The following is a 23969-nucleotide window of genomic DNA, read 5'->3' as shown; positions in this document are numbered from 1 at the left end:
TGGTCCGAAAAGCCATCACGGCGGGCAAGAGAAATACAGGGAGAAGTTGGAGGCCATGTACCGTAACTCCAACTCTAGGTACCTGTGGCGCGGATTACAGTCCATCATAAACAATGGGACAATAAGCTGCGAGGCAATCAACAATGCCTCCCTCCCCGACCAGCTCAACACATTGTTCGAGGCAAACACAGCTATCCCTGCACCCCCAGATTCACAGTCCCCCCGCCTCCCCCTACATCCCCCACCTCCGTCTTCCCCCCCCCCCCATCGCACCGACCACAGCTCTCCTGCAGGCGTCCTTAGGCTCAACAGAGGCGAGGTGACAGAGATCCTCCGGCAGATTGACATACACAAGGCAGCCGGCCCAGCCGAGGTACCGGGCGTGTCCTCAGGGCATGCTCACCCCAGCTGGCCCCGTGTTAACAGACATCTTCAACCTTTCCCTCACCCGGGCTGTCGTTCCAACATGCCTCAAGACGTCTACGATCATTCCGGTCCCCAAAAAGGCCAAAATTACGTGCCTAACTACAGACCCGTAGCGCTCACCTCCATCATCATGAAGTACTTCAAGAGAGCAATGAATAAACACATCTGCTCCATCCTACTAGATACACTGGACCCCTTGAAGTTTGCGTATCGCAGTAACAGGTGCATGGACGACGCTATTTCTATTACATTGCATGAGGCACTGTCCCACCTGGAGGTGAAGCAGGGTAGCTATGTGAGAATGCTGTTTTATCGATTCCAGCTCAGCATTCAATACCATAGTGCACTCCATCCTAATCTCCAAACTGGAGGCCTTGGGTGTGAACGCCACCCTCTGCAGGTGGGTGCTGGACTTTCTAACGGGAAGACCTAAGGCAGTAAAGGTGGGCAATAACATCTCAACTTACCTGACCGTCAACATAGGTGCCCCCAAAGGATGTGTGCTTAGCCCCCTCCTATACTCCATCTACACTATCGACTGTGCAGCCAGGAATAGCTCCAACGCCATCAAGTTCTCCGACGACACGACAGTGGTGGGCCTGATCACCAACGACACCACAGCTTACATGGATGAGGTGACGGTACTCTCGACGTGGTGTCAAGAGAACAACCTTGAGCTCGATACTATTTGGTTCTTTCGGTAAAGTCATGTAGGTTAAAAAAAGAATAGATGACGATGTTTCGATCACCACACAAGCAATCGTCTTCAGGTGGGAGCTTGCTTGTGTGGCGATCGAAACGATGTGATATATTATTTTTCTACCTACGTGACTTTACCGAAAGAACCAAAGAGTATGGATTCCTGCAGTCACGAAAGCTTCAAATCAAGCTTCAGCTCAATGTCGGCAAAACTAAGGAGCTGATTCTGGACTTCAGGAAGAGGGGTAAGCAGGTGTTACTAACCATCAACGAGGCCTCAGTGTAGCGGGTCAACAGCTTCAAGTTCCTCAGAGTTCACATATCAGAGGACCTGAAATGGTCCCGGTACGTGGATACACTGGTGAAGTCCCAGCAGCGCCTTTATAACCTTAGAAGGCTGAGGACATTTGACATGCCCGCACCTGTTCTCAAACTTTTACAGGTCCACCATTGAGAGCATCTTGACTGGCTGCATAACCACCTGGTACGGTAACTGCACCAAACGGAACCAGCAGAGGCTTCAGAGGGTGATGCGGTCCGCCCAGCGGATCACAGGGGACGTGCTGCCCACCGAGAGACCTATACACCAAGAGGTACATCGCCAAAACCCAAAAGATCATCGCCGATTCCAGCCACCCGAGCCACAGCCTTTTCATAAGGAAACAATCACAATTTGGCATGACGTGGTAATGACATGATCACAGTACTTGTGCAAGGCGAGGTGTAACTTCCGGCCAAGTGGAGTGTCGAATTCTCAGCAAGTCACAGGACAGCTCCAGGTGTCATGAGTTGACCGAGATGAATGGCATATGCACCACCTATGGTCCCCACTGTGCCAGCAGGCTTTCATTTAGGCGCGCGTCGGTATTATGCGCACTGCTGTTGTTGGACAGCTACTGCCTCCAATGGCCTGGTAGCATTGTTCACGAGCCTCCTGCACAGAAGTCGATCTTGACACCACTGGTACAAGTGTAGTGACTTGTAATGTCACTACCATGTGGGTCTACACACGCACACGCATGACGTCACTATGTGCGGGGAACGTCACTACCGTCTGGGCCTACACACACACATGACGTCACTACCTGCGAATGCGGGAATGACGTCACGGCCGGGCCGGGGGGCCGGGAGGCCATCGGTCAGTGCCGCGGGGGTTGTGCGAGACCGTGGCACTCTGGATGAATCCGACCGGACACGTGACCGGATCAAGGTGGGGGCCGGGGCCCCAGGGGGACCTTGGGGGCCACGAGGCTACAAGCAGAGCCTTCTCGAGGGTTCTCGAATGGGGGCGTGGCCAGGCCGCACCCCGGCCACGCCGAGGCGCATATAAGTGGCCTCCGCACCTGGTGCGAGGCTGCTAGAGTCCAGGATGAAGACGCCTCATGAAGAGTGAAGTCAAGCCTCCAGTCAGCGTGGCCAAGCAGTAGCCCTCCTGGCTTGGCCACGCCAGTTGCTATCAGAGTGTCAGTGTTAACGAGTGTTAGTGAGGATAGGTCAGTGGTCACCACCCTATGTGTATCGTTACGAGTTAACGTTGTGTTCAGTATTAAATAGTGTTGCCTTCCCAGAACAGTGTGCGCCTCTCTCGAACCATTACATTTGGTGTCGGAAGTAGCAATCACGAGGTGTTTTTTTTTACTTAGCTAGAGTGAGGCAAGATGCTCACATGCCATAGGCAAACTACAAGGCACTCCTCGGGTGAAGAAGACGACGACGTAATCTCATCCCGCCGACAGCCCCGGGGATGGCAGCCCTGGAAAGTCCCGCCGATGCTTCACCGACGGCAGGTCAGCGATGCGCGACACGGCTGGCAGACCCGTCGCCATCAGAGGACCGTTGGGCGGCCAGCGCCCGCCTCGCTGAGTTGCTGGGCACCGCAGCTGACTTGGTCGCCAAGCTCGACATCGAGGAGCTGTCGACAGAGGAACTTGCGCCGGGACCACGTGGCAACGGCGCTGTTGCTGCCGCCGTCCGGCCGCGTGAATCTCCCGCCACGCCGCCCGATCGAGCGGCAGACATTTTGGTGGGAACGTGCAGCGGGGAGGCCACCATTTCCCGCCAGCCGCGCCGCGGGATGTCCATGCGCTGTACCGCCGACTCCCGTTCGTGCGCGAATTCACGGCGGCTGGCGGGGATTGGGAGGCGTTTAAAACGTCGCTTCTCCGCGAGCTGCACCTTGGTGGGGCGGACAGAAGAGGAGGCGTTGAAGGCGCTCCCCAACTCTCTCGACGACGATGCGTTGGCGGCATTTTGTGCCATTCTGCCTGCACGGCACTCCACGCTGGTGCTGGCGTTTAAGGAGATGGCCGCAGTGTACGACCCGCCGTCCTGTGTTCACAACAGGTTCGTGGAACGACAGCGGGGGGAAACCGAGACGCTCCTTTGCTGTAAGAAGCGCCCGTTTGTCGCTGGCTCAGGCGACGTTCCCGAAGATGGAGGCGGCGGGCATCGACTCCTTGGTGTTGGACAGGCTATGGACAAGTTATTGGGGCTGGCAAAAGAATTGAATGTCACCTTACCTGCTTCAGAAGAGGACGATCCAACTTCCCTCGTGATTGCGCGCTGTATACAGTCTCACCTCGGGTTGAAGAAATGCTCGGGGCTCATCGCATGTGCTGCTCCAGCGGACAGGTGCGAGGCTTCGGAAGAGGACGAGCCCGCCCCGGTTTGTGCCGCCGTGGCCGGTGGCGGAGGTCGAGGGCATGCTACCGATCGGCCATGGAGACGCGACCGGTCTCCGCGTTACCTTCCCTGTCCAGGCTCCACTCGCAGCGTCTGCTACAATTGCAGGCGGCCAGGACACGTCGCTGTGGAGTGCCGGGCGCCGCGCCATGGACGCTTCGGGCCACCGTCCACGTCTTCTCGTCCACCATCAACTGCAAAGGGTCCCCAGGCGAGTCAAGGTGCACCACACATTCGGCCCTTGTTCCCACCTCACCCATCTTTTGATCGCGTTGACCCGCGTACTGTTATCACTCGTCCTCAACGAGTTGCGCCGCGCAAGGGGTCCGTTGCGTCGGGTGATGGTTGGCCTTTCTAGCGCGACCAGTGGTCGCAGCTGGCCTGTCGAGTCGTGGCCGCGGCCCCCGGGTCATCCACGGTCGGTAACATTCAGGGCATTGAAGTGTGGATCCTTGTTGACACTGGCGCTTCCGCCACCATGATTTCGGAGTTAATTTTCAATATTTTACCGGCCCATTGCCGGTTATTGCGCCCCGTATCCGTCCCTTGGGTCAGATTGTGGTGGAGGTGTCCATCGGGAGCATCACATTGCAAGGGCCCATCCTGGTCTTCGATTCCGTAGTGGTGCCGTGTTTGTTGGGGACGGACTTCCTTGGGAAGATGCCCCTCAAAATCCTCACAGACCACAGGTGCTTGGAGTTGTTCTCGGGGCGATGGATTACGTTCTTATCGTCGCCCACTGATTCGGACAGGGTCTGTGCGTCTGTACAGGCTCTTGTTGCTGATACAGTCACGATTCCCCAGGAGAGCAGATGCTCATTCCCCTGCGGTTGCGTAAGCCGCTCGATCGTGAGGCCACCAAGGGGGGTATCGTGTTGGCTCCATCCAATAGAGCGGGCCGGGTAATGGCACTCGTGGGAGCGCAGATGCTCGTGTCACGGGATCGGCAGCCCTTTATTCAGGTGTTAAATGTTGGGCCTGACGCGTCAGTTATTCAGGCGGGTACGGTGCTCGCTCACACGTCGGCTGCGGTGGTTCAGAGTGATATTATCGGGGACGTTGGCGGTTCGCATAGTGCCGTGTGCGCACGGCCAGGCGATAATATATGAGCGGACGTTCTTTGTGACGAGAATCGAGATCTATCCGCCAGTCAGAGGTCCGCGCTGCGGGAGTTGCTTAATGGGTCGCACGACTCTCTTAAGCCACCACATTGATACCGGTGACTCTCCCCCGATCCGGCAGAACCCTTAACCGGTTGAGCCCGGCTGAGGAGCACATATGAGTCTCTGTCGACGAAATGTTGGCTGCCGACGGCATATCCCCATCCACGAGTTCATGGGGTGCTCCGATAGTGCTGGTAAAGAAGCACGACGGGAGTCTGCGCTTTTGCGTAGACTTCCGCAAACTCAATCAAATTTCTGTGGCGGACGTGTATCCCCTGCCCCGTATGGATGATTCACTGGACACATTGGCGGGGGCACAATTTTTCTCTACGCTCGACCTCCTTTTGGGGTTCTGGCAGTTGCCCCTCGATTGCTCCAGGCCTAAGACGGCTTTCCGGACGCCGCAAGGGTTGTTCGAGTTCAATAGACTCCCGATGGGCTTACATTCGGCCCCAGCTACTTTACAAAGGTTAATGGAATTGGTTTTGGCGGGACTCCAGTGGGACTCCTGCCTGATCTATTTAGATGACGTTATTTTTATTCAGTCGAACGTTTGAGTAACATCTTGTCGGGCTGTGCACTGTTTTTCTCAAAATGCGACAGGCTAATCTCAAGTTCAAACCCCAAAAGTGCCATTTGTTGCAGAAATCAGTACGATACCTCGGGCACATCAGCGAATCCAGTCGTCGTGTATTGGGCAAGCAGTGGGTCCCTGGTGACAGGATTTGGCTGCACTGTCCACAGGTGCCTATTGGCATGTCGCCTAAGCTGTACAAGCCCTTGCGAGGGCCGGTCGAGGTGGTGCAGGCCGACCGGCCTCAATGCGTTAAGATTCGATTCGGCCGCTGGACTTGGTTTATACACCCGTCGCGACTGAAACCGTTTGTGCAACCCCGTCGTGTTAACTCATCTCTCATCCCTGAGGGCCGAATATGTCTGGTGTGCCGGGCGAGATGGGGGGCACACCGAGAGGTGGTACCGCCCGCAGGATCGGAGCTCGTGATCCCCTCGGTGCCAACGGGGGCTGCTTCTCACGTTTCGCTGGATGCGGACGACCAACCGCCCACCATCCACACCACAGTCCCCGATGGGGCAGCCGCAAACACCCGCCTGCAATGACGCTTACCCCGGACCTCCCAGGGTGCTGGGGCAGGGCCACACCCACTCGTTCATGGACCACACGGTTCAAATAACACTATCACACATTGCAAGTTGTTCTGTGGGTCTTTATTGTTGCTTGTGTGCGTGCTTTTCTTCCCCCGCAGCGGTTCGTTAGTGGTCATCGGGTTGCTAGTGCGGGGTGCCTCAGGGTTGGATGTTATTTTGTTGTTGTATGATTGGTGTTATTGCCGTTATCGTGTTGTCGTCCGGGGTTCTTCCAATGCATACATATGTTTCTCGCGTTATTTATTCATGTTGCTTGTTGGGAGGCACAGTTTGTTCGGGTTAATCACTGGACATGTGACCGGATCAAGGTGGGGGCCGGGAGCCCCAGGGGGATCTTGGGGGCCACGAGGCTACATGCAGAGCCTTCTCGAGGGTTCTCGAAGGGGGGCGTGGCCAGGCCGCACCCCGGCCACGCTGTGGCGCATATAAGCGGCCTCCGCACCTGGTGCGAGGCTGCTCGAGTCCGGGACGAAGACGCCTCATGAGTGAAGTCAAGCCTCTAGTCAGCGTGGCCAAGAAGTAGCCCTCCTGGCTTGGCCAAGCCAGTTGCTATCAGTGTGTTAGTGTTAACGAGTGTTAGTGAGGATAGGTCGGTGGTCACCACCCTACGTGTATCGTTACAAGTTGTGTTCAGTAATAAAATGTTGCCTTCCCAGAACAGTGTGAGCCTCTCTCGAACCGTTACATAAGTAATCGGCAAGTCCACTCGGCTATATTAGCCTCTTGTACCACATCAGCCCATCTCTTCTCTAGCAAATGCCGTGCTCATTTAGCCCCCTCTTATAAATGCCAAACAGAAGATACTTGGGCATGCAGACTACATGTCACAACCAATGCAGCAATGTCTGCTGGAGCAGCTCACCGATGGGACTGCCCAGATCTTTCGTCGATCTACGAGCTCACACAATCCAGCCTGGTAAAGCATAGGATGGATCATTCAGGCAGGCCAGCCTAAATGTTTTTTTTTTTAAACTGGTGTAGATGTTCCTTCAAATGGATCTAACATAGATCCATTTGAAGAGTAGGACATAACAAGCTGAGAAGACCTGGAGCTTCGTATTGAGAGAAAGGCCAGGGAAGCTTCCACCAAGCGATATGCAGCTGATGAAAAGATTTGGAGACCTCTGCTGCCAAACCAGAAAGTCATAACACATTACATTCCCACACGCAGGCATATTTACATATATGGATACAGACGCACAGACAAGTAAATGCAAGACTTTTGCACACAAACATGCACAAACTCAGCCATGCATACATATTTATGGTGCCCGATTGTAAATTTTTAAATTTTAAACACGCATGACGCACGCAATTATACTGGGTTCAAGTGGAGCAAGTTGATATAATTATAAAAATACATGATAGACAAAGACATGGAAAGAGATAGAAATGCAGATAGATATACAGAGCAACATGGAAAAAAATCAGTAGATAAGAGGGACAGGCAGAGATATGGAGACAGAGAAACTAGACAAAAGCCATAAGGAGATAGATACAAAGGGATAGATATACAGTAAACCCTCTATCCACAAAGGTTGCGTTCTTGAAAACGCTCGTGAATGCAGAAAACTTGTTCCAATGGGAAAAATGGGGTTACGTTCCTGGTATGCGAGTGAATATGGGGGGGGGGAGGAAGAAATGCTAAAAGTTTAATAAAAAGTACTACAATAAATAATATATTAGACAGAACAATGTGTTTTTTATTACTTTTGATATTTTATGACGATGGAGGTGATAGCGAGGAACTCAGGACGACTCCTCGGGAGATGCATGTATTTGTTAACAGTCATCATTTTAGCACTGGGGAGTGTTATAGCTGCAACACTTTCCCCGATTTAATTCGTGTTATTTTTAAAATGGACCTCAGTCGACTCATTTAAACCAAAATGTATTAGTCGACCAAGTATAAAGTAAAAATCCGAGTTCAGAGTGGGATTACTGCGAGACAGAGGACGACACGGGCAGCCGAGGGGGGGGGGGGGGTGTGCCTAATCTCTGCAGAGCTTGAAATGTTAAATTCTGTGTGCACCTCCAAGTATCAGTGGCCTGGCACTACATACACTCGCGAATACTGGAGTCCCAGCGGGTCGCAAATAGGGAATTAGTAGACATTTAGTAACTCGCGAATATGCAAAACTCGTGAATCCAGAACTCACGGATAAAGGGTTTACTGGATGGAGATAAGACAGACACACAAAGTGTAATAATACTCAGAATGCACCCAAGGACTCAGAAACCAGAATAAAAACTGTAATAAAGGGATATACAACTACTCTTTGGTTCTTTTGGAAAAGTCACGAAGAAAGAAAATAAAATAAATAATAGAATAAAACGTTTCGATTGCAACACACGCAACCGTCATCAGGTCGAACTAAATTTGAGAGAGAGACAAAACAGACACGGAGACAGACACAAGCAGAGAGAGACACAACATAGACACAGAGACCCAATGCCTCTGTGTCGAGGCCTTAAATAGAGGGGGGGGGGCAGAGAGAGGTGGGTCTGCTGGGGCAGCTGCTGGAGCAGAGAAATTAGTATGTCAATGTATCCGCCCTGAAGCGACCTCAGGAGAGAAAGATCGAATGACCCTATGAGAGCCTTGTAAATTTTTGAGAGAAATAGGCAGTTTGAGAAAACTAAATTTAGCAAATTTTGGGAAAATGTAATGCAATGCAACAGAGAGTCGGCTAGCACACAGTTAACGCATAGCCTGGTTGATTACGATCTCCAAAGATTGCTAAAATTTAAAGTGTGAAATTTGACAGAGAGAGAAAAAAAACGTACATCCTCCCCGTAGAGGTGGTTCAAACTTGATATGAAGCTTTCGTGACTGCAGGAATTACTCTTTGGTTCTTTTGGTAAAGTCACGTAGAAAGAAAATAAATTAAATACAATTTTAGAGAGAGAAATAGGCCGTTTGAGAAAACAAACTTAGAAGAAAAAAAACTACTTGATGACGGTTGCTTGTGTTGCAATCGAAATGTCGTATTCTAGTATTTCATTTCTTTTCCTTCTACGCGACTTTACCGGAAGAACCAAAGAGTAATTCCTGCAGTCACGAAAGCTTGATATCAAGTTTGGATATACAACTACCTTGTGTAAAACACCGATATCTATTAAAAAGGTCCAACTAGCAGTTCGCTACATACGGTGCAAAATAAGTTCATCATGCATACTACATAGAGGTCATGCCACGAAAAAGGAATGGCGGACTTTAATTCACGTTCCAGTGAAAAGTGGCGCGCAGTGCCGTCTTCGTATTGGCCTGTGGAGAAGTTCCTGCCTTCTCAAAGTCCAGTGCTTTTTTGTTGAATTACTAAATCTCTTACCTGACAATAATGCCCATAGACTTAGTTTGGGCCTTAAAGGAGAATCATCAAGTGCAATGGCATACATTCAATAATTTAATGATTTATGTTTTGGCACTTTCAATTTCTGTAAAGGTTGTTTTTTCACCAATTTATATTTGCTTCATTGCTGTACTTCGTGTTTTATGCTGTTACTTGTCATTTTGGTGGCCCAGGTCACTCTTGAAAATTCAATTCATCCCGGTTTCCTGCGTCCTTCCCAGGTTAAATAAAATAAAGAGTTTGCTTTTATATACTGTATCGCCAAGCTTTGACGTGCTCTCTGCTAATGACTGATTTACGATGTCAGCATTGGGATACCCATCCCAAAATGATTCCACACCACACAGCCCAACCACAAGAAATGCATCCCCTCTGCTTGACACTCGCTTCTGAACACACACAAAAAACACCGATCACAAGCTCGTTGAAAAAAGCGCATGATATTTTGGCTGTTATGGTGTCTAAAAATAAAAGGCATCGTTATTTTACAATCGGTACAATATCCTATTGAAGCGTAAAAAATAAGGCAAGAAAAACTGACATCACAGATAAGACACTGGCCATCCTGTGCGGGTGTCCACACAATGGGAATGCTGGTCAAATGCGCGCACGCCACACTTACACACTGGCAAAGGTGTGGTCCACTAAACACAGAACACGTAACACTGCCGTGCCAATCAAGCGCCGGCACGAGGGACGGTGCGACCAATTGTGGCACAGCTCGCGATGGTTCAATGCACTTGCTGCACAGAACATTCACTAGAAATATAAACAAGACGTTGTTGATCACACACACACACTATGCACACGAGTAATACTGCTGGTAAAGCTGAGCACTATGGTGTTTACTTTGCTGAGCGTGGGAAACTCGGAGGCCTCTCACTGCTGCTTGCAGTTTTCTTTCTTGCTCCGACTTCGGTCTTCACCCTCTCCTGTCAGCACTCTCCCTCCTCTCTCCCACCTCGGCCCTTGATCTCTTGCATCCCAGGCAGCTGCCCCTTCTGGTTCCACCGGCTGGCTTCCGTGAGTGTCATCTCTCGACCAGCTCCGGTTGACGTGATGTTCATCGCTGGCTGTGTGTGCGGGTGGGCTGCCAATAGGATGGCCTTGTGTTCGGTCTACAAGGGACACAGCCAAGTGTTTCAAGTTTGTTTAACCAGGCGATGACTCAAGAGACTGCGATTGTCTCATTTGAAGAGTGACTGACCTGGGTCACCGAAATGACAAAAGAAATAACATAAAAACAAAGCACAACAATGAGGCAAATAGAAATCAGAGCAAAAACCACCAAATATACAGGGTGTTTCAAAAATATGGACCCGATTTGAAATGGCTATATCTCTGCAACCACAAACCGCCCATGAATGAAACTCTTACCACTTGAAAGGGCAGGGCTTAGAGAGGGCAGGGCATAAAGTGGGCGGGGCATACAGTTTCAAATGATTACCACTAGATGCCTCTCCCAGCGCACAAACAGCCCCTAGACTCAGTCTTTCGCAAGATGGTGACACAAGGCGTTTTGTGTTCTGCAGTTCAGCAAGACTGAATCCGTAATTGTGGTGCAGCGTGCGTTTCAACGGCGTTTTGATCCACCAATGTCAAAGAGCATTCGTCGTTGGTAGCGACAATTTGAGGACACAGACGATTTATGCAAGGGTAAGAGCACAGGGCAACCACGCACCTCAGAGGAAAACGTGAGAAGAGAGGCGTTTGGGACTAATTTAACTATCTTCTCGATGTTGTCCGTACAGCAGGTGGAGGGCACAGAGCATTTATAAAATGGTTAGTAAAACTTGATAACTTATTAAACCGTTTGTAACTTTTAGTGTAATTGTAACATGTTACCATCGTAAAATACAGGTAGTCCTCGACTTTCGATGGAGATGCGTTACGACAACCCCATCGTAAGTCAAAAATATCGTAAGTCGAAGATGGCCTAGCCTACCCAGGAGTCTTAAAGAATGGTGATAATTTAGCAAAACAGAGCAATTTACAGTACCGTACTGTATAAACTATATACTGTATGTATTTATTAATTACAATACTCTATTGCACAATAAAATACAAGGTAAATTCTTCGCCTACCTATATGAACTGCAATTTAATAGAAAGGCGGGAGATGCGTACATCCCGGCAACGTCCCAACGTACAGTATTCGTACCTCGTACGCTGCTGCGTTTGCCTACCGCGCGAAATTTGAAATATTTTACAATTTTGTCGTATCGCTATCGCCATTGTAAGTCGGACCATCGTAACTCAGGGACTATCTGTATACTGCTTTGAAATTGGGTCCATCTTATGAAACACCCTAAACCAGAGACCACCAAATACAAGAAAATGAGCAGACAATTTCTCCTGCACACTCTCCACATACATTTTTTTAATAAAGTATTTTTACACAACCCATCGCCGCACGGCTTAAATGGGAATGCATAATATTAGCAGTATTGATTCAAGACAAGCAACTGGGGATAGGTTTCAACATTCAGTGTCTCATCAGCAGTCAAGCTTGCGTAAATCAATGCTCTTGAACTGCCAATCCTACAGGCAAGGATGCTTTGTTTCCGATTTGGATCCTAGTTCAACAAAAAATAATAGAACACAACTCATGGTAAAGCCCAGGGTGGGTTGTAGGCAGGTTATCCTGGATTTTTCAAACCGACATAGATGTTCCATCAAAGGGGTCCAAGTTTTGCAAGCATAGATAAGCGAGGACATAACTATGGCTGAGAGGACATAACTATGGCTGAGAAGACACGGAGCTTCGGATGGAGCGATAGGCCAGGTAGCTTCTACACATTTGTTATGCAGCTGATGGAAAGGTGCCGCTCGTCTGATTCGGAGTGAGACCTCCACTGCCAAACCGGAGTTTGCCAGAAGCACACTGGCTAGGTACACAAACGTCTCCACTCTCCCCACAACTACCCCATCACTCTTGAGGAGCAGAGGGGGTGAAGCATTCGATGATAAATACCTAGGCACGTGCTTATTTTTTGTGGAGCTTATGGCAAAACAGAGACAGACACACAGATGCAATCACAAAGGCAAAGTTCCCTCCTTTAGCCTTTAACAGACTGTTGAGGCAAGTGCTGTTTGCGAGCATCTATTAAGGCCAGCACCGCACACGAGGGCGTAAGTGGCCAGCATTGCACCCGGCCGCCTTTGTCTCCCAAATATGATGTCAAAGACTGCACCAGGTACTTATTTAAGGCTGAGTTGACCTACAGGAAGCCCAGGACCAGTTCAGATATTCGTCATCAATGGTGGTTGTAAGCAGGCATGAAACTCAGGTGGCCGGGTTAGTTGCAATGCACTCACGGCTATACTCCCGCTCCCCCAGACACACACAGAGAAACACAATGCACAGGCACACACAGCTACACACACACGAAACGTACCGTGCGAGGGGGGCGCGGCAGGGCGGGGCGGCCTCTTCATTGGTCGCTTATCAAATGTCGGGTCCAGCTCCTCCGCAATGTTCTTTGGTGGAGGCGGCCTGCAGAGCCACAATAATTATGGCAATGTTCATGTTTTGTTGAAATCCACTGCCTCTTAAGAGGAAATCATCAATAATTTCCTGCTTAAATTAAGCGTTCCGAGTTAACGGTAGAAATTACACATGCATATGGCAGAGATGAGTCTATCCATAGGAAAACCACTGTGGGTTTCCCACCAACATTATCAACCCATGACCTTCCCACTGATACATGGAGGCATCCCCAGGCTGTGACAATCTCTTACGGTCTTGCGATTAAACAATCCATCTGGGTGCAGCACATGAGCTCATTTTATTGCTCCATCTCCGTAGTGGACATCCTTTTGGGCATTGTTCCATTTGGCTGCTACTCCGTCTCTAGTCTTGACCACCAACCAGCATCCCATATCGTGATTTCTTTTTCCCAAGCCAATTTTTATTAAGGCAATAAGATGTCTTTTCCGAGACCAAGGTGCTCTGCAAACCTTCTGGCTACCATCAAAGGTTTGTACACGAAGCCATCCAGATATACAAACACAGACATCACTTCAACCGTGATGATGGGTACAAACTGAGTAATCATTGGAAAGATGTTATTAACCATGGAAAAAAGATTTAACTACACATTTTTGGACCATCTTATTTGACAGGTACTATTCTACTTTACCGAGTGTTGACATCCCCAGTGTTTAACAGTACTCTAACTTGCATTGATTCTCTAATCCACGTTTGTGTTTCTCAGTGTAATTCCAAGCATGTAGTGCTCCATACTTCCTTGTATGTCTGTGTACTTGTCAGTTTCTATTTAATTTTCCTTGTCAATATCCATGTTTATGATTCAAGTCATAGCAGGTGATATCCACAGGTATTAGCTTAACAATATTATTTATAGTTTTTTTAGGGGCGGTTACACAATTTCTTAGAAAGAAGAGCTTTGGGAAAATGGATGATGGAGAGGGGGGGGAGTTCCAGAGTGAAGGGCAAGGAATAAGCCAAGATAAGTGTTCTGACCTGCAGTGTGGTGGTTGCCCACTGTGGATGAGAATAAACAATTGGTCTGGTAGACCAAGCCAACATTGCAGGAATCATTGTGCGAAGCTCATGGAAACAGTAACCATGGTAATATTGACAAATAAGTGATTGAGGCCACAACTGGTTGCCAGAGTGAATTCGTGAGATCTGGGGGAGCGGGGGAGCAGGGCGAGAAGCAGCAGGGAGAGGGATACCTGAAAGAAGGGAAGCAGAGAGAGGGGGGGGGGAGAGGAAGTGCGCTCACCTTGGCGGTCTTCTCTGGGAATCGCCACCGCTTCTCTCATCAGCAGTCCTCACAGACACAGGCTCTCTCCTCTCCCTTCCCGGGGTTCTCTCCCCGTGCATCTCTCTCCCCCCCTCCCTATATCCCCGTGCCTCCATATGTCTCTCATGATCACTCTCCTTACTCAGATCCCTGTGTCTGTCTCTCAGCCTCTCCTGCTCTCTCCTCTCACCAGTGTCAATCTCCTTCCTCGCCTCTCTCTCCCTTTGCCATTCGATCTCTTTACGCGGGTCACCGTGTCTCTCCCCCCTTGCTCGCTCCTCCCTCTCTCGTTCCCACTCTTGTCTCTCCCTCCCCGCTTCCCTCTCCCGCACCCACTCGCTCTCCTTTCTTGGGTCTCTGTGTCTCTCTTTCTCCATCTCTCCTTTCTCTCTCGCCCTCACCGATGTCTTCTCTTTCTGTTTGAGACTCTTTAGTTCCTTCTCTTGGATAAACTTGGCGATTTCCTGGGATAGAAACAGAGACACGTGTTTTATATTGTTCAGTGTATAAACACTTGAGTTGGCCAAACAGCCCAGTATAGGATCCCAGAGCATGGGCAATCATCGCCGCTTGTCTGTGGCTTCCCGCACCTGTGCCAAAACTAAGCGTGTTAAGTTCTACAGCAATTTGAGAAGACAACTACCATGAATGCCGCTGTATAACAAAATAAACCACGATCATTAATATATACGCCGCAGAAATCGAATTCATAACTTAGTTCTTTGCCAATACACGACGGTATACTTAATACATCTTGAATTGTAAAACCTAATGAAAATCATTCCAAAAGCAACTTAAACAGAAAAAAAGATTGTTAAGTTTTCATAAAAGCAAACGGATGCCGATTCACAAATCACAGGTGAGATGTGAAGTTGGTTCAGATAACTTGTTAACCTCATCCTGAGCCAATACTGCAGCCCTGAGCCCCGCATCGGCTGCCCGGTGAGCCTTCCATGCCCTCTGGGGAGAAATGCAAACAGGACAAGACTTGCATTTGCGTAAAGGGATAAAAACAAATAATACACAACCAAGGGATTTCATAAGCAACCAAGGGATTTCATAAGCAACCAAGGTCTCCTCCAAAAACTTTTGTAGAAATTGCTGATATTAAAATAAAGAAATAAAACATTACAACCCTTGTTAAAACAGATGTTTAAAACCTGGCCCATTCTTCTTCTTTCGTATGGTGTAGAGCAACAACTACAATTTCACATTCAAGTGGTCAAGCCAGATCACCATGTCAGGAGCAGCAACCCATGATGCTGGCACACAATTGCTTATTCTTCTTCCAATGACATCACAGGACCTTAAACGTCCAATGTGAACCAGGTAGCGCAAAGTACGTTATGGTTAATATCCAAAGCAGTATCAACCAGGGTGGCCTTCTGGATACAAAGCACAAACACCGCTGCAACAAACAGCGTTCACACTACCGCTAGGCACTTTACCACCTCATCGTTTCCAATGAGGCGTCGTCACAGGTTCTCACTCGGCCGTTTCACCTGCTCCTCCTGCTGCTGCAGTCTCCTTGCCAGCTCCGCATCGTCAAGCTCAATCTCCTCAGTCACCACCCCCTCTTCCACATAGCCCACTTGGTCCCGTACTAGTAAAGCACACAGACCCACACCACACTAGTTTGTTTATTTCAAATGCCCTTGAGATGGAACACTTCTTTTGCAAGGATATCCAGGGTGCCGGGTGTTGTGCAACCGCACCACTGCAATTAACACGAACACACTCACACGGCCATACACACTTACACTGCAAACACGACACTCAAAAACTTTTAATCTACAAATTATTCAATGAACATGACAGCTAGCCAAACACAACGACATTCATTATTAAATGGTGGAAACTGTCAGTTCATATAGAATGTACTCCAGCTGTAACAGCTGCACATCTTATGTAAGTGAGAATTAGGGTCAAGGCACTCATGTCTTTTGTCAGCCTTTGGGGTTTAAAGATGCAACCCTTATTTAAAATTCAAAAATCAAAGTGGTGCCCTGTTCAAATGAGCAGAGGCAGTGCATCTCCCATTTACAGCCAGTGGTGGAAACACCACTTTCCTATAGCTGGAGCAAGGCAATCCATAGGACAAACACTGTTGGCTTCCCACTATGCGGTACAGGCAGTCTTCGCGCTGCTCGTTGAACACCACTTGCCCCAACAGTCTGTTAAGGCCATACAAACGATTGTTGTCGTTGGGGTGTGTGCGTGTCTTTGTCTGTGTGTGCTCCCGTGTGTCTGTGTGCTCCATGTGTGTATGTGTGCGTGCAATTGTGGGGACACACTGCCCTTCTTCTGACAAGCAAGCCAGCAGCAGGACTCAAGGTAAGTGAATATAAAACAGGTTTTTTTTTTCTATTTATGTTACCTAATTTAGTTTTATTGACTATACAATATTTTTTTTACAATATTTATTCTTAATTAGGAGTTTAACACTGCTTCCAAATTTGTTGAACTGTAACACATTTCATAACCCTGACGATGTGGGCATTTAAAAACAGTGTATTAGTGTTTCGACTTACAAATGGGTCTCGGGAACGAAACAGATTTGTAAGCCGAGGACTGCCCGTATTTACTACTATATTTACCCAAGAGTGTCAGTGCGTAACGTGCATGACGTCACTCCACGTCGACCAGCCCCCCTCATTAATAATCATGAACAAGTTACATCCTCCACATGGACCCATCCCTCATTGATAATCATGAGCGGGTGATGTCCTCCAAATGGACACCCCCTCCCCTCCATTGACGTCACTCCACATGGAAGGGGGGGGGGCGAAGCACCTCCTCCCCCCTCCTCAGCGTCAACTTAAAACCCTCACTACAAAGGCAGAACCTTAACGTCACGCGATCTCCGTAACGCTATTGAGACGTAAGAAGGACGTCATGATGAACAAGGGATTATAACCTTTAAAATGAAATAGGTCGGTCACCGCGGCCTTACAAATTGCACACGAATGGATGCAATGAATATCACGTCGCGGTCTGCTTTTCGCTTGCAAGTTTCAGATTTACTGCAATACAGCCGTCCTTGAACGGGCAAAAGGCGAGTATATTTTATTGACCCTAGAGGGTTGGCGGACTGAATCAACCCCCCAAACAGAATTTCAACTCGCAACTTTGCAATTGCAAGCTGCTCCCGCTACCACTGAGCCACCCAGCCGGATTTTAAATCAGGGGTGTGCTCAATGATATATACGGATTGATTTACATGGATTCGGAAAGATTAGATTCGTGCATAATAATGTGGAGGAATGTTATGCTCATTTTATGCAAATTATATGGTCAATTAGGTAAATGAAGAGAACACAACTGCATTAATGGAGGAAAATTATACAAACAAGACAGATTTTTTTAATGCATTTGTATAATTGTATTGTTACACTTGTTTAGCAAGGAAAGCCTCAGACAAGACTTTTTGAAAAGTGTCCTGATAAGCGTTTGCAGTCGAGGGCGATGATTGCTATTTTCAAATGAAAGTTATTTGTGTATAATTTGGCAACTTCGGACCATGACACCAACACAATGGCCTACTCTTATTCGAATGACAACAGGATCTAAGGTGCACTGCGAAGCAGAACGAGTGTATCATGGTTAATACACCCGCAGTATGGTTCATACATCCGCAGTATTAACCAGGGTAGCCTGTCGGATTCGAAAAGAAAATCTCCGTAAACGAGTGGCAAAGCGCTCCTGCTCGGCCATGTCAGCACCCCTACCACTTGTATGGAGATCAATGCGGGGCCCTTCTCACCTGGGGATGGATGCGCGGCCGAGTCTGCGTGGCGACCTCTACGCTCCCCCTCCTGCAGCCTGCGCGCTACCCTCTGCATCCATACACGCACACACGTTTACATCCCAATGTTACTGGTAGGAACCTCCTGGTTACACCAGGCCACAGGGGATTAGTGTGTCCGTCCGTCCATCGTGCATCCAAAAATGGGAGGGGTGGGGCTGGGTGGAGAGGGCTGGGTGGGGTGGGGATGGGTGGAGAGGGGCTAGTCACCCGTGGTGCCCTTATAAAACTCAACGTTTAACCTACTCACGCCGGCTTGTGCCCGCCCTCACAGTTGGCCATATTAGCGGAATACACCACGCCGCCGTTGACCCTGGTCATTGACAGAGCAACCCAACGTTCCTACCAGCTCCCTCCGCAGGAATGTGTTTATAATTAAGTCTGTCTCACGGTCTCAAAGTTAATGAGCAACATCAAGGTTTTTTAGAAGATCGATCACAACTGGTTATGTCATAAAAAAGTAATTTTAAGAAAAAATATATTAAATGGCAATGCTGCTTAAGACAACCATGCATTACGTTGTTTTTTTGAGCTCGACTGGTGTTCAGTTGAATCGATGCTCGTTCCCACTGTAGATCTGTAAAATCTCAGTAGATTGAAAACAAAAAATCCCTGCAGTTATTATCTACATTTCAAGGGCTGGTCTCTCATCCCACCAGAGCGCAGGGAAGTGCTAGCTGTTCTCCTGTCGTCATCATTCGCGATTGACAGCCGAAGACGTTTTAGGAATGAATGTTGAACACCGAGTATCCTAATGGTACCTTAGCTTGGCTCTGCAAGCCTCAGGCAATAAACACAATTAATATTGAGAATCCTTTAGGTGTTTGACCTTCTGTGCATGACTGCACCGTTCGGTAGGTGTACATTGTATGCGGTGAATTCTCAAGTCCATTTTCTTATTTATAGAACTAAAATGTCAGACAATATAAATTAATACATTGCAATTACACAAAGTAATTGACACCCACTACTGGCAGATTAATTCATATTTTCAGGCCAGGAGTTGTATCACCTTGTGCGCACAAGTACAGTGGCCACTGGAGGTATCCTATCAATGTTTGAGACGTGATGTAAAGCGCTCTGAGACACCCCGGTACATGGGGCACTATATCAAAAACAAATCACGATCATCATTAAAGGTAATATCTGCCATTGTAAGCATGAGCTTTTAGATCACAACGTCCTGCAAGTTGTTGACTCTTGGGAAAGAGATACAATATTTTAATATTTTCTACAGCAGTGGATCCCAAGCCATTCTGGACCCACAGACGAAGTTAACCCTCAATAAATGTCCGCAGACGATCACACACCAATAACACACTTTAAAAAATGAAACCTACTCGAAAAGCATCATACATTTGAATTAAAAAGCCATAATAGCAAATGATTTAGATGTCAGGTTTCCTCAGCTTCGATTAAGATTAATTATTTAAGCTTATTCAGCTGTCACTGTGCATGTGACTTCACCAGTTGCTGCTTTAGTCGCCCTCTCCACCCTCTGTAGTCTACGGAGACCAGGTGGACGGAGGACGACTTAAGCAACACCTGGTGATGAAGTCACACACGCAGTCGCACCAGAAATAGGTTTTAAAATGTTTTTTTTGGCTAATCTGAAAAGATGTGCAATGGGCAGTAAAATAGTTTAGGTGTATTGCATAAATAAATCATAGTATCTGCAATAGTTCAGCGGGACATCTCCCATGGCCTTGATGTCCACCAGTTTCTGTGGTCCACAGGTTGGGCACAAATGCTCTACATCGCGGGCTTAGTCTAGTCAAACCTATACATGTCTGAAGACATCACTATTATTCAATGCATTCACTCAAGCCTCAGCATAAACCAAGAGTCCGAGTAGCAAACGGCTTACGCAATTCTACAAATTGGGTACGCCAAGATTCCATACGGGATTTATGCAAGGGGAATTCGTTAATTCCGCCATTACTCACGTCCATTAAACACGTGCCCTCACACAAATAAACACACACATTATCACAAAGGCAAAGATACCCAGTATAGCCTTTAACAGGCTTTTGGGGCAAGTGCTGTTAGCGAGCACCTAGTGAAGGCTGGAAAAGTATAATAGAGGGTTGGTGGCCAGCACCATGACTGCCTTTGTCTCCCCAGCAGTGATGGTTACACACCACACCAGGTACTCATTTGAGGCCGAGTAAACCTAGGGGAGGGCCCAAGACCGGTTCAGATAATTGTCACTGGTGGTGGCCGCGAGCAGGAATCGAAATAAGGTTGCCAGGTTCATAGCGCAGCACGCTAACCACTACACTATTAGCATAGTGGTTAGCGGGTGGCTATGTACGGTGCGAAAGAAGTTTAACATACATACACAACTACTCCCTACAATATACACAGACATACACACACAAACTAAAAATAACACACAAACACCCCCCCCTCCAAACCCACATACAAATACTCCCCCGTACAGACACACACCGTCATAAACAGACATAGCCTTATAACACACTCTTAGCGAGCACCAGAGGTCGCAACCGGGTACCCGATACCCGTACCCTACCCGATACCCAGCTACCCGTACCCGACCGGGTACGGGTACCCGTTTGCGACCCTGGTGCGGCCAGGTACGGGTAGGCCGTGAGTCACTGGTGAGTAACCGTTTGTCACTCATTTCCCAACGTCTTGTCTCTTCTCACAATTCAAGTTCCTAGAATCAATTCACCCGCGCCTGCAACATGGCTTCATCCCAGAGGTCGCAATCGGGTACCCGTACCCTACCCGATACCCGGCCAGGTACGGGTAGCCGGGTATCCGTTTTCGACCCTGGTGCGGCCGGGTACGGGTAAGGAATCAAAACCCGTTTGCGACCTCTGGCGAGCACCTATTAAGGCCAGCACGGCACACAATACAAACACACGAGAAAATGCACTCACATACATATACATTCCCAGGCAAAGTAACACAATTTAACAATTACATGCACTTGCACACGCAAAAATGCACAAAAAAATCACACAGCCTGACTGAATGCATGGAGCAATAATGTCACAGCAGCCATATTCCATCAGGATTGTTTTCCTGGCAGCTGATTGGCTGATGTAGGGGGAGTTATGACGCAATCCCTAGCAACCACTGATTGGCATCCATCTTTGCGATCGGTCTGGGATGCAATAAAGATAGTTCAGGTTTCGCACTAAGCGATTTCTGAGCCGATGCGAATTTCTGCCTGTAAAATTTTACACCGTAGGACGAGAGTAAACCTGGGTGGTCCAATGGGACTTTTGATGGTGCAGGGCCTACTCCAGCAGGGGCTTGTGCTCAACACGATCATCATTTCCCATGTGCTCCGACTGCAGTGTCACCGTATGTTCTCGTGCACCCACCGCATCCTGCCGCTCTCGCTCCCGACGCTCCTCCTCGCGCGCCCGCTCTTCCTGCTGCTGTAGCTCCATGGCAACGTGAGCATCTCGCTCCTCGCTGAAAAAACACAGACATCCCCTCAATCAACTGAAAGGCATTCCACCTTCCTCCCTCCTCCTGACTCTCACCCACCCTAATCACACATACATCCACCACCGTCTCTTCTCACTCCTCACACCAACATCCATCTCGCTCTCACTGTACTCCACGCATCCTCACAAAAACAAAGATTGCCATTATAGGCTTAAACTCTTGAGGCAAGTGCTGTTAGTCAGCACCTATAAAGGCCAGTACGGTATACAAGGGGGTGGGAGGCCACCACCACGCCTAAACGCCTTTGTCTCGCCAATGGCAATGTTTGCATACCACACCAAGTACTCATTTGAGGCCGATTCGTCCTATAGAAAGCCCAGGACCAGTTCAGATAATCGTCACTGGCTTGGCTGTGAGCAGGAATTGAACTCCGGTCACCGGATTCATTGCGCAGCATACTATCCACGACATTACAGCTCCCCACACACAGACATCCCTCACTCCACCCTGGGAAATCCACTGCGCTCTCTCCTCCACCCTCACATGCAAACATCGACTGTTCTCTCTCCCCCATGTCGGCTCCACTCGTGTTCCTACACTCACATCGTCAGCCGATTTAGACGTTGCCGCTGCGCTTCCGCTTCCTGCAGCTGTCGCGCCAAACGCACGTCGCCCGCCGCGAGGCGGCTCTTCACCACGTTGGAGGCGTAGTGATCCTCAACTGCATGAGAACAGGACACGAGGCTGCTGAGCCACACAAATCACCTCGTGGCTCCCAGAAGTGTAGTAACAATAATATAGTAATAGGTTTTTACCCTTTCAACTAGTACAAAAACTGACACCTTTATACCTATTACTATATTTTGCCACTGGTAAAGGAGGTCTCATAGTGTAAATAATAATATCGTGTTTTCACTATATTATTGTTACCACACTTCTCAGGTTCACATTTGGGGCGACGATTGTGAGGTCTTCCCAATTCAGGCATTTGCGAGTATTGTTTTAATTTCGGCAACTTTGGACCATCACACGGCACACAATGCTCTAATCTTCTTCGAATGCAGTCAAGAGATCAAAAACACGTTCACCATGAAGCGGATGGCGCGTAGTATTTGACGGTTAATACACTCCACACTTAACTAGGGTGGCCTGCCAGATTCAAATCGCGAACCTCTGAAAAAACACAATCTCTTGCCACAAGCACAGATCCATGAACGCACATTTTTGCTGCGATTCGTATTTCGTGGATTCTATTCGTCCTTGAAATTATAATGGATGTATCCAAGTGGATGCGTATATGCATGCAGACGTACTCTCCTGCTTTTGTAGATGGTGAGCAAGTACTCCATCCTCCAGCACAGAGAATTCTTTCTTTACTGCAACAAAAACACTTAATTACGGACTCGGACACCATGTAATTGAGGACAATTGTTGAACATGAAAAAGGAAGAGTAAAGTTATTGCGAGTTTAGTGCCATCATTTTCAAACCCTTACCATTCACGGGTGAGAAAACAACCGCCGTTCTCCACTAAATAGCGATGATGTCGTCACAGTGCTTGTGCCAGGCTAGGTGCACATTTAGGCCACGTGAAGAATCGAAGGTTTATTTGGCAAGAGGTTATACGACACAGAACATAGACCTGTGCCCCCACTGTGCCATGTTGCTGCCTCTTAGTCGCCCGCAGCTCGGATCGTTGTCGTGAACGTCGCTCCTCAGCTCACGGCTGTCAGTGGAGGGCGACTGCCTCCTACAACAATGGTGGATCTGCGACCGCCTCCCACAATCCAGACGATGGATCGCCGCAGGTGGCCGCCAGTCTGCACGTCCCACCCCTCACGCCGCACGCTCGCCTTGTAAACAAACGCGGCCTCCATTTCCGCACGCGGAAGTGGGCGCCAAGTGGGGGGGGGGATCGAGCTCCGACTCTCAGGCGCTGGCCACGATCTCGTCCTGATCTCGTGCTCTCCTCACCTTCCTCCACCTTCGGCAAGTGAGCCTGGTCCACGCTCGCGTCCATGGCCGCGTCCATGGCCGCCATCCCGCTGCTGCCGCTGCTGCTGCCGCCGCCGTCTCCGCTCTCCTCGCTCCTTCTGCTTCGGGCGCGGCCGGAAGCGCCGCGTCGCGTCCGGGTTGAGAGCGCGTCACTTCCTCTGTGCGTCTCTCGGTAAAGTCGCGGAGAGAGAAAATAAATCAAATAATAGAGTCCGACGTTTCGATTGCAACACAAGCAACCGTCATCAGGTAAAACTAAGATTGAGAGAGAGACAGAACACAGACACGGAGACACACAGACAGACACACAAGCAGAGAGAGACATACAGAGAGAGACACAACATAGACACACAGAGACCCAATGCCTCTGTGTCGATGCCTTAAATAGAGAGAGGTGGGGGGCAGAGAGAGAGAGGTGGGTCTGCTGGGGCAGCTGCTGGGACAGAGAAATTAGCATGTCAATGAATCCACCCCGAAGCGAC

The 23969-nt window shown here is 48.8% G+C and overlaps 1 protein-coding gene across 1 annotated transcript; it reads right to left on the bottom strand.

Annotated features, from left to right (window-relative positions):
• Window positions 1-9911: 9911 nt before the first annotated feature.
• LOC144728484 (uncharacterized) lies at window positions 9912-23632 on the bottom strand. The gene is made up of 10 exons (XM_078607978.1): window positions 23467-23632; window positions 22807-22869; window positions 22097-22214; window positions 21424-21517; window positions 18026-18098; window positions 15765-15865; window positions 15157-15222; window positions 14242-14726; window positions 12889-12986; window positions 9912-10608 (listed from the first exon to the last, which is right to left on the bottom strand). The coding sequence occupies exons 1-10, from the start codon at window positions 23531-23533 to the stop codon at window positions 10370-10372; spliced, it is 1404 nt and encodes a 467-aa protein (XP_078464104.1). The 5' UTR covers window positions 23534-23632; the 3' UTR covers window positions 9912-10369.
• Between the last annotated feature and the right edge of the window lie 337 nt (window positions 23633-23969).

This window comes from Lampetra planeri, chromosome 28 (genome assembly GCF_965212315.1).
Source record: "Lampetra planeri chromosome 28, kcLamPlan1.2.h2, whole genome shotgun sequence".
NCBI classification, from domain to species: domain Eukaryota; kingdom Metazoa; phylum Chordata; class Hyperoartia; order Petromyzontiformes; family Petromyzontidae; genus Lampetra; species Lampetra planeri.
This window is presented reverse-complemented; position numbering and strand designations above follow the sequence as displayed.

What these genes read in the sequence shown, in the direction of transcription:
- LOC144728484 (XM_078607978.1), bottom strand. Translation starts at nt 23,533, where the DNA reads ATGGCGGCCATGGACGCGGCCATGGACGCGAGCGTGGACCAGGCTCAC. An exon ending in CGTCTAAATCGGCTGACGAT is followed by an intron (nt 21,518 to 22,096) that starts GTGAGTGTAGGA and finishes GTGTTTTTTCAG; the next exon opens with CGAGGAGCGAGATGCTCACG. An exon ending in TGCCGCGCCCCCCTCGCACG is followed by an intron (nt 10,609 to 12,888) that starts GTACGTTTCGTG and finishes TGTCCCTTGTAG; the next exon opens with ACCGAACACAAGGCCATCCT.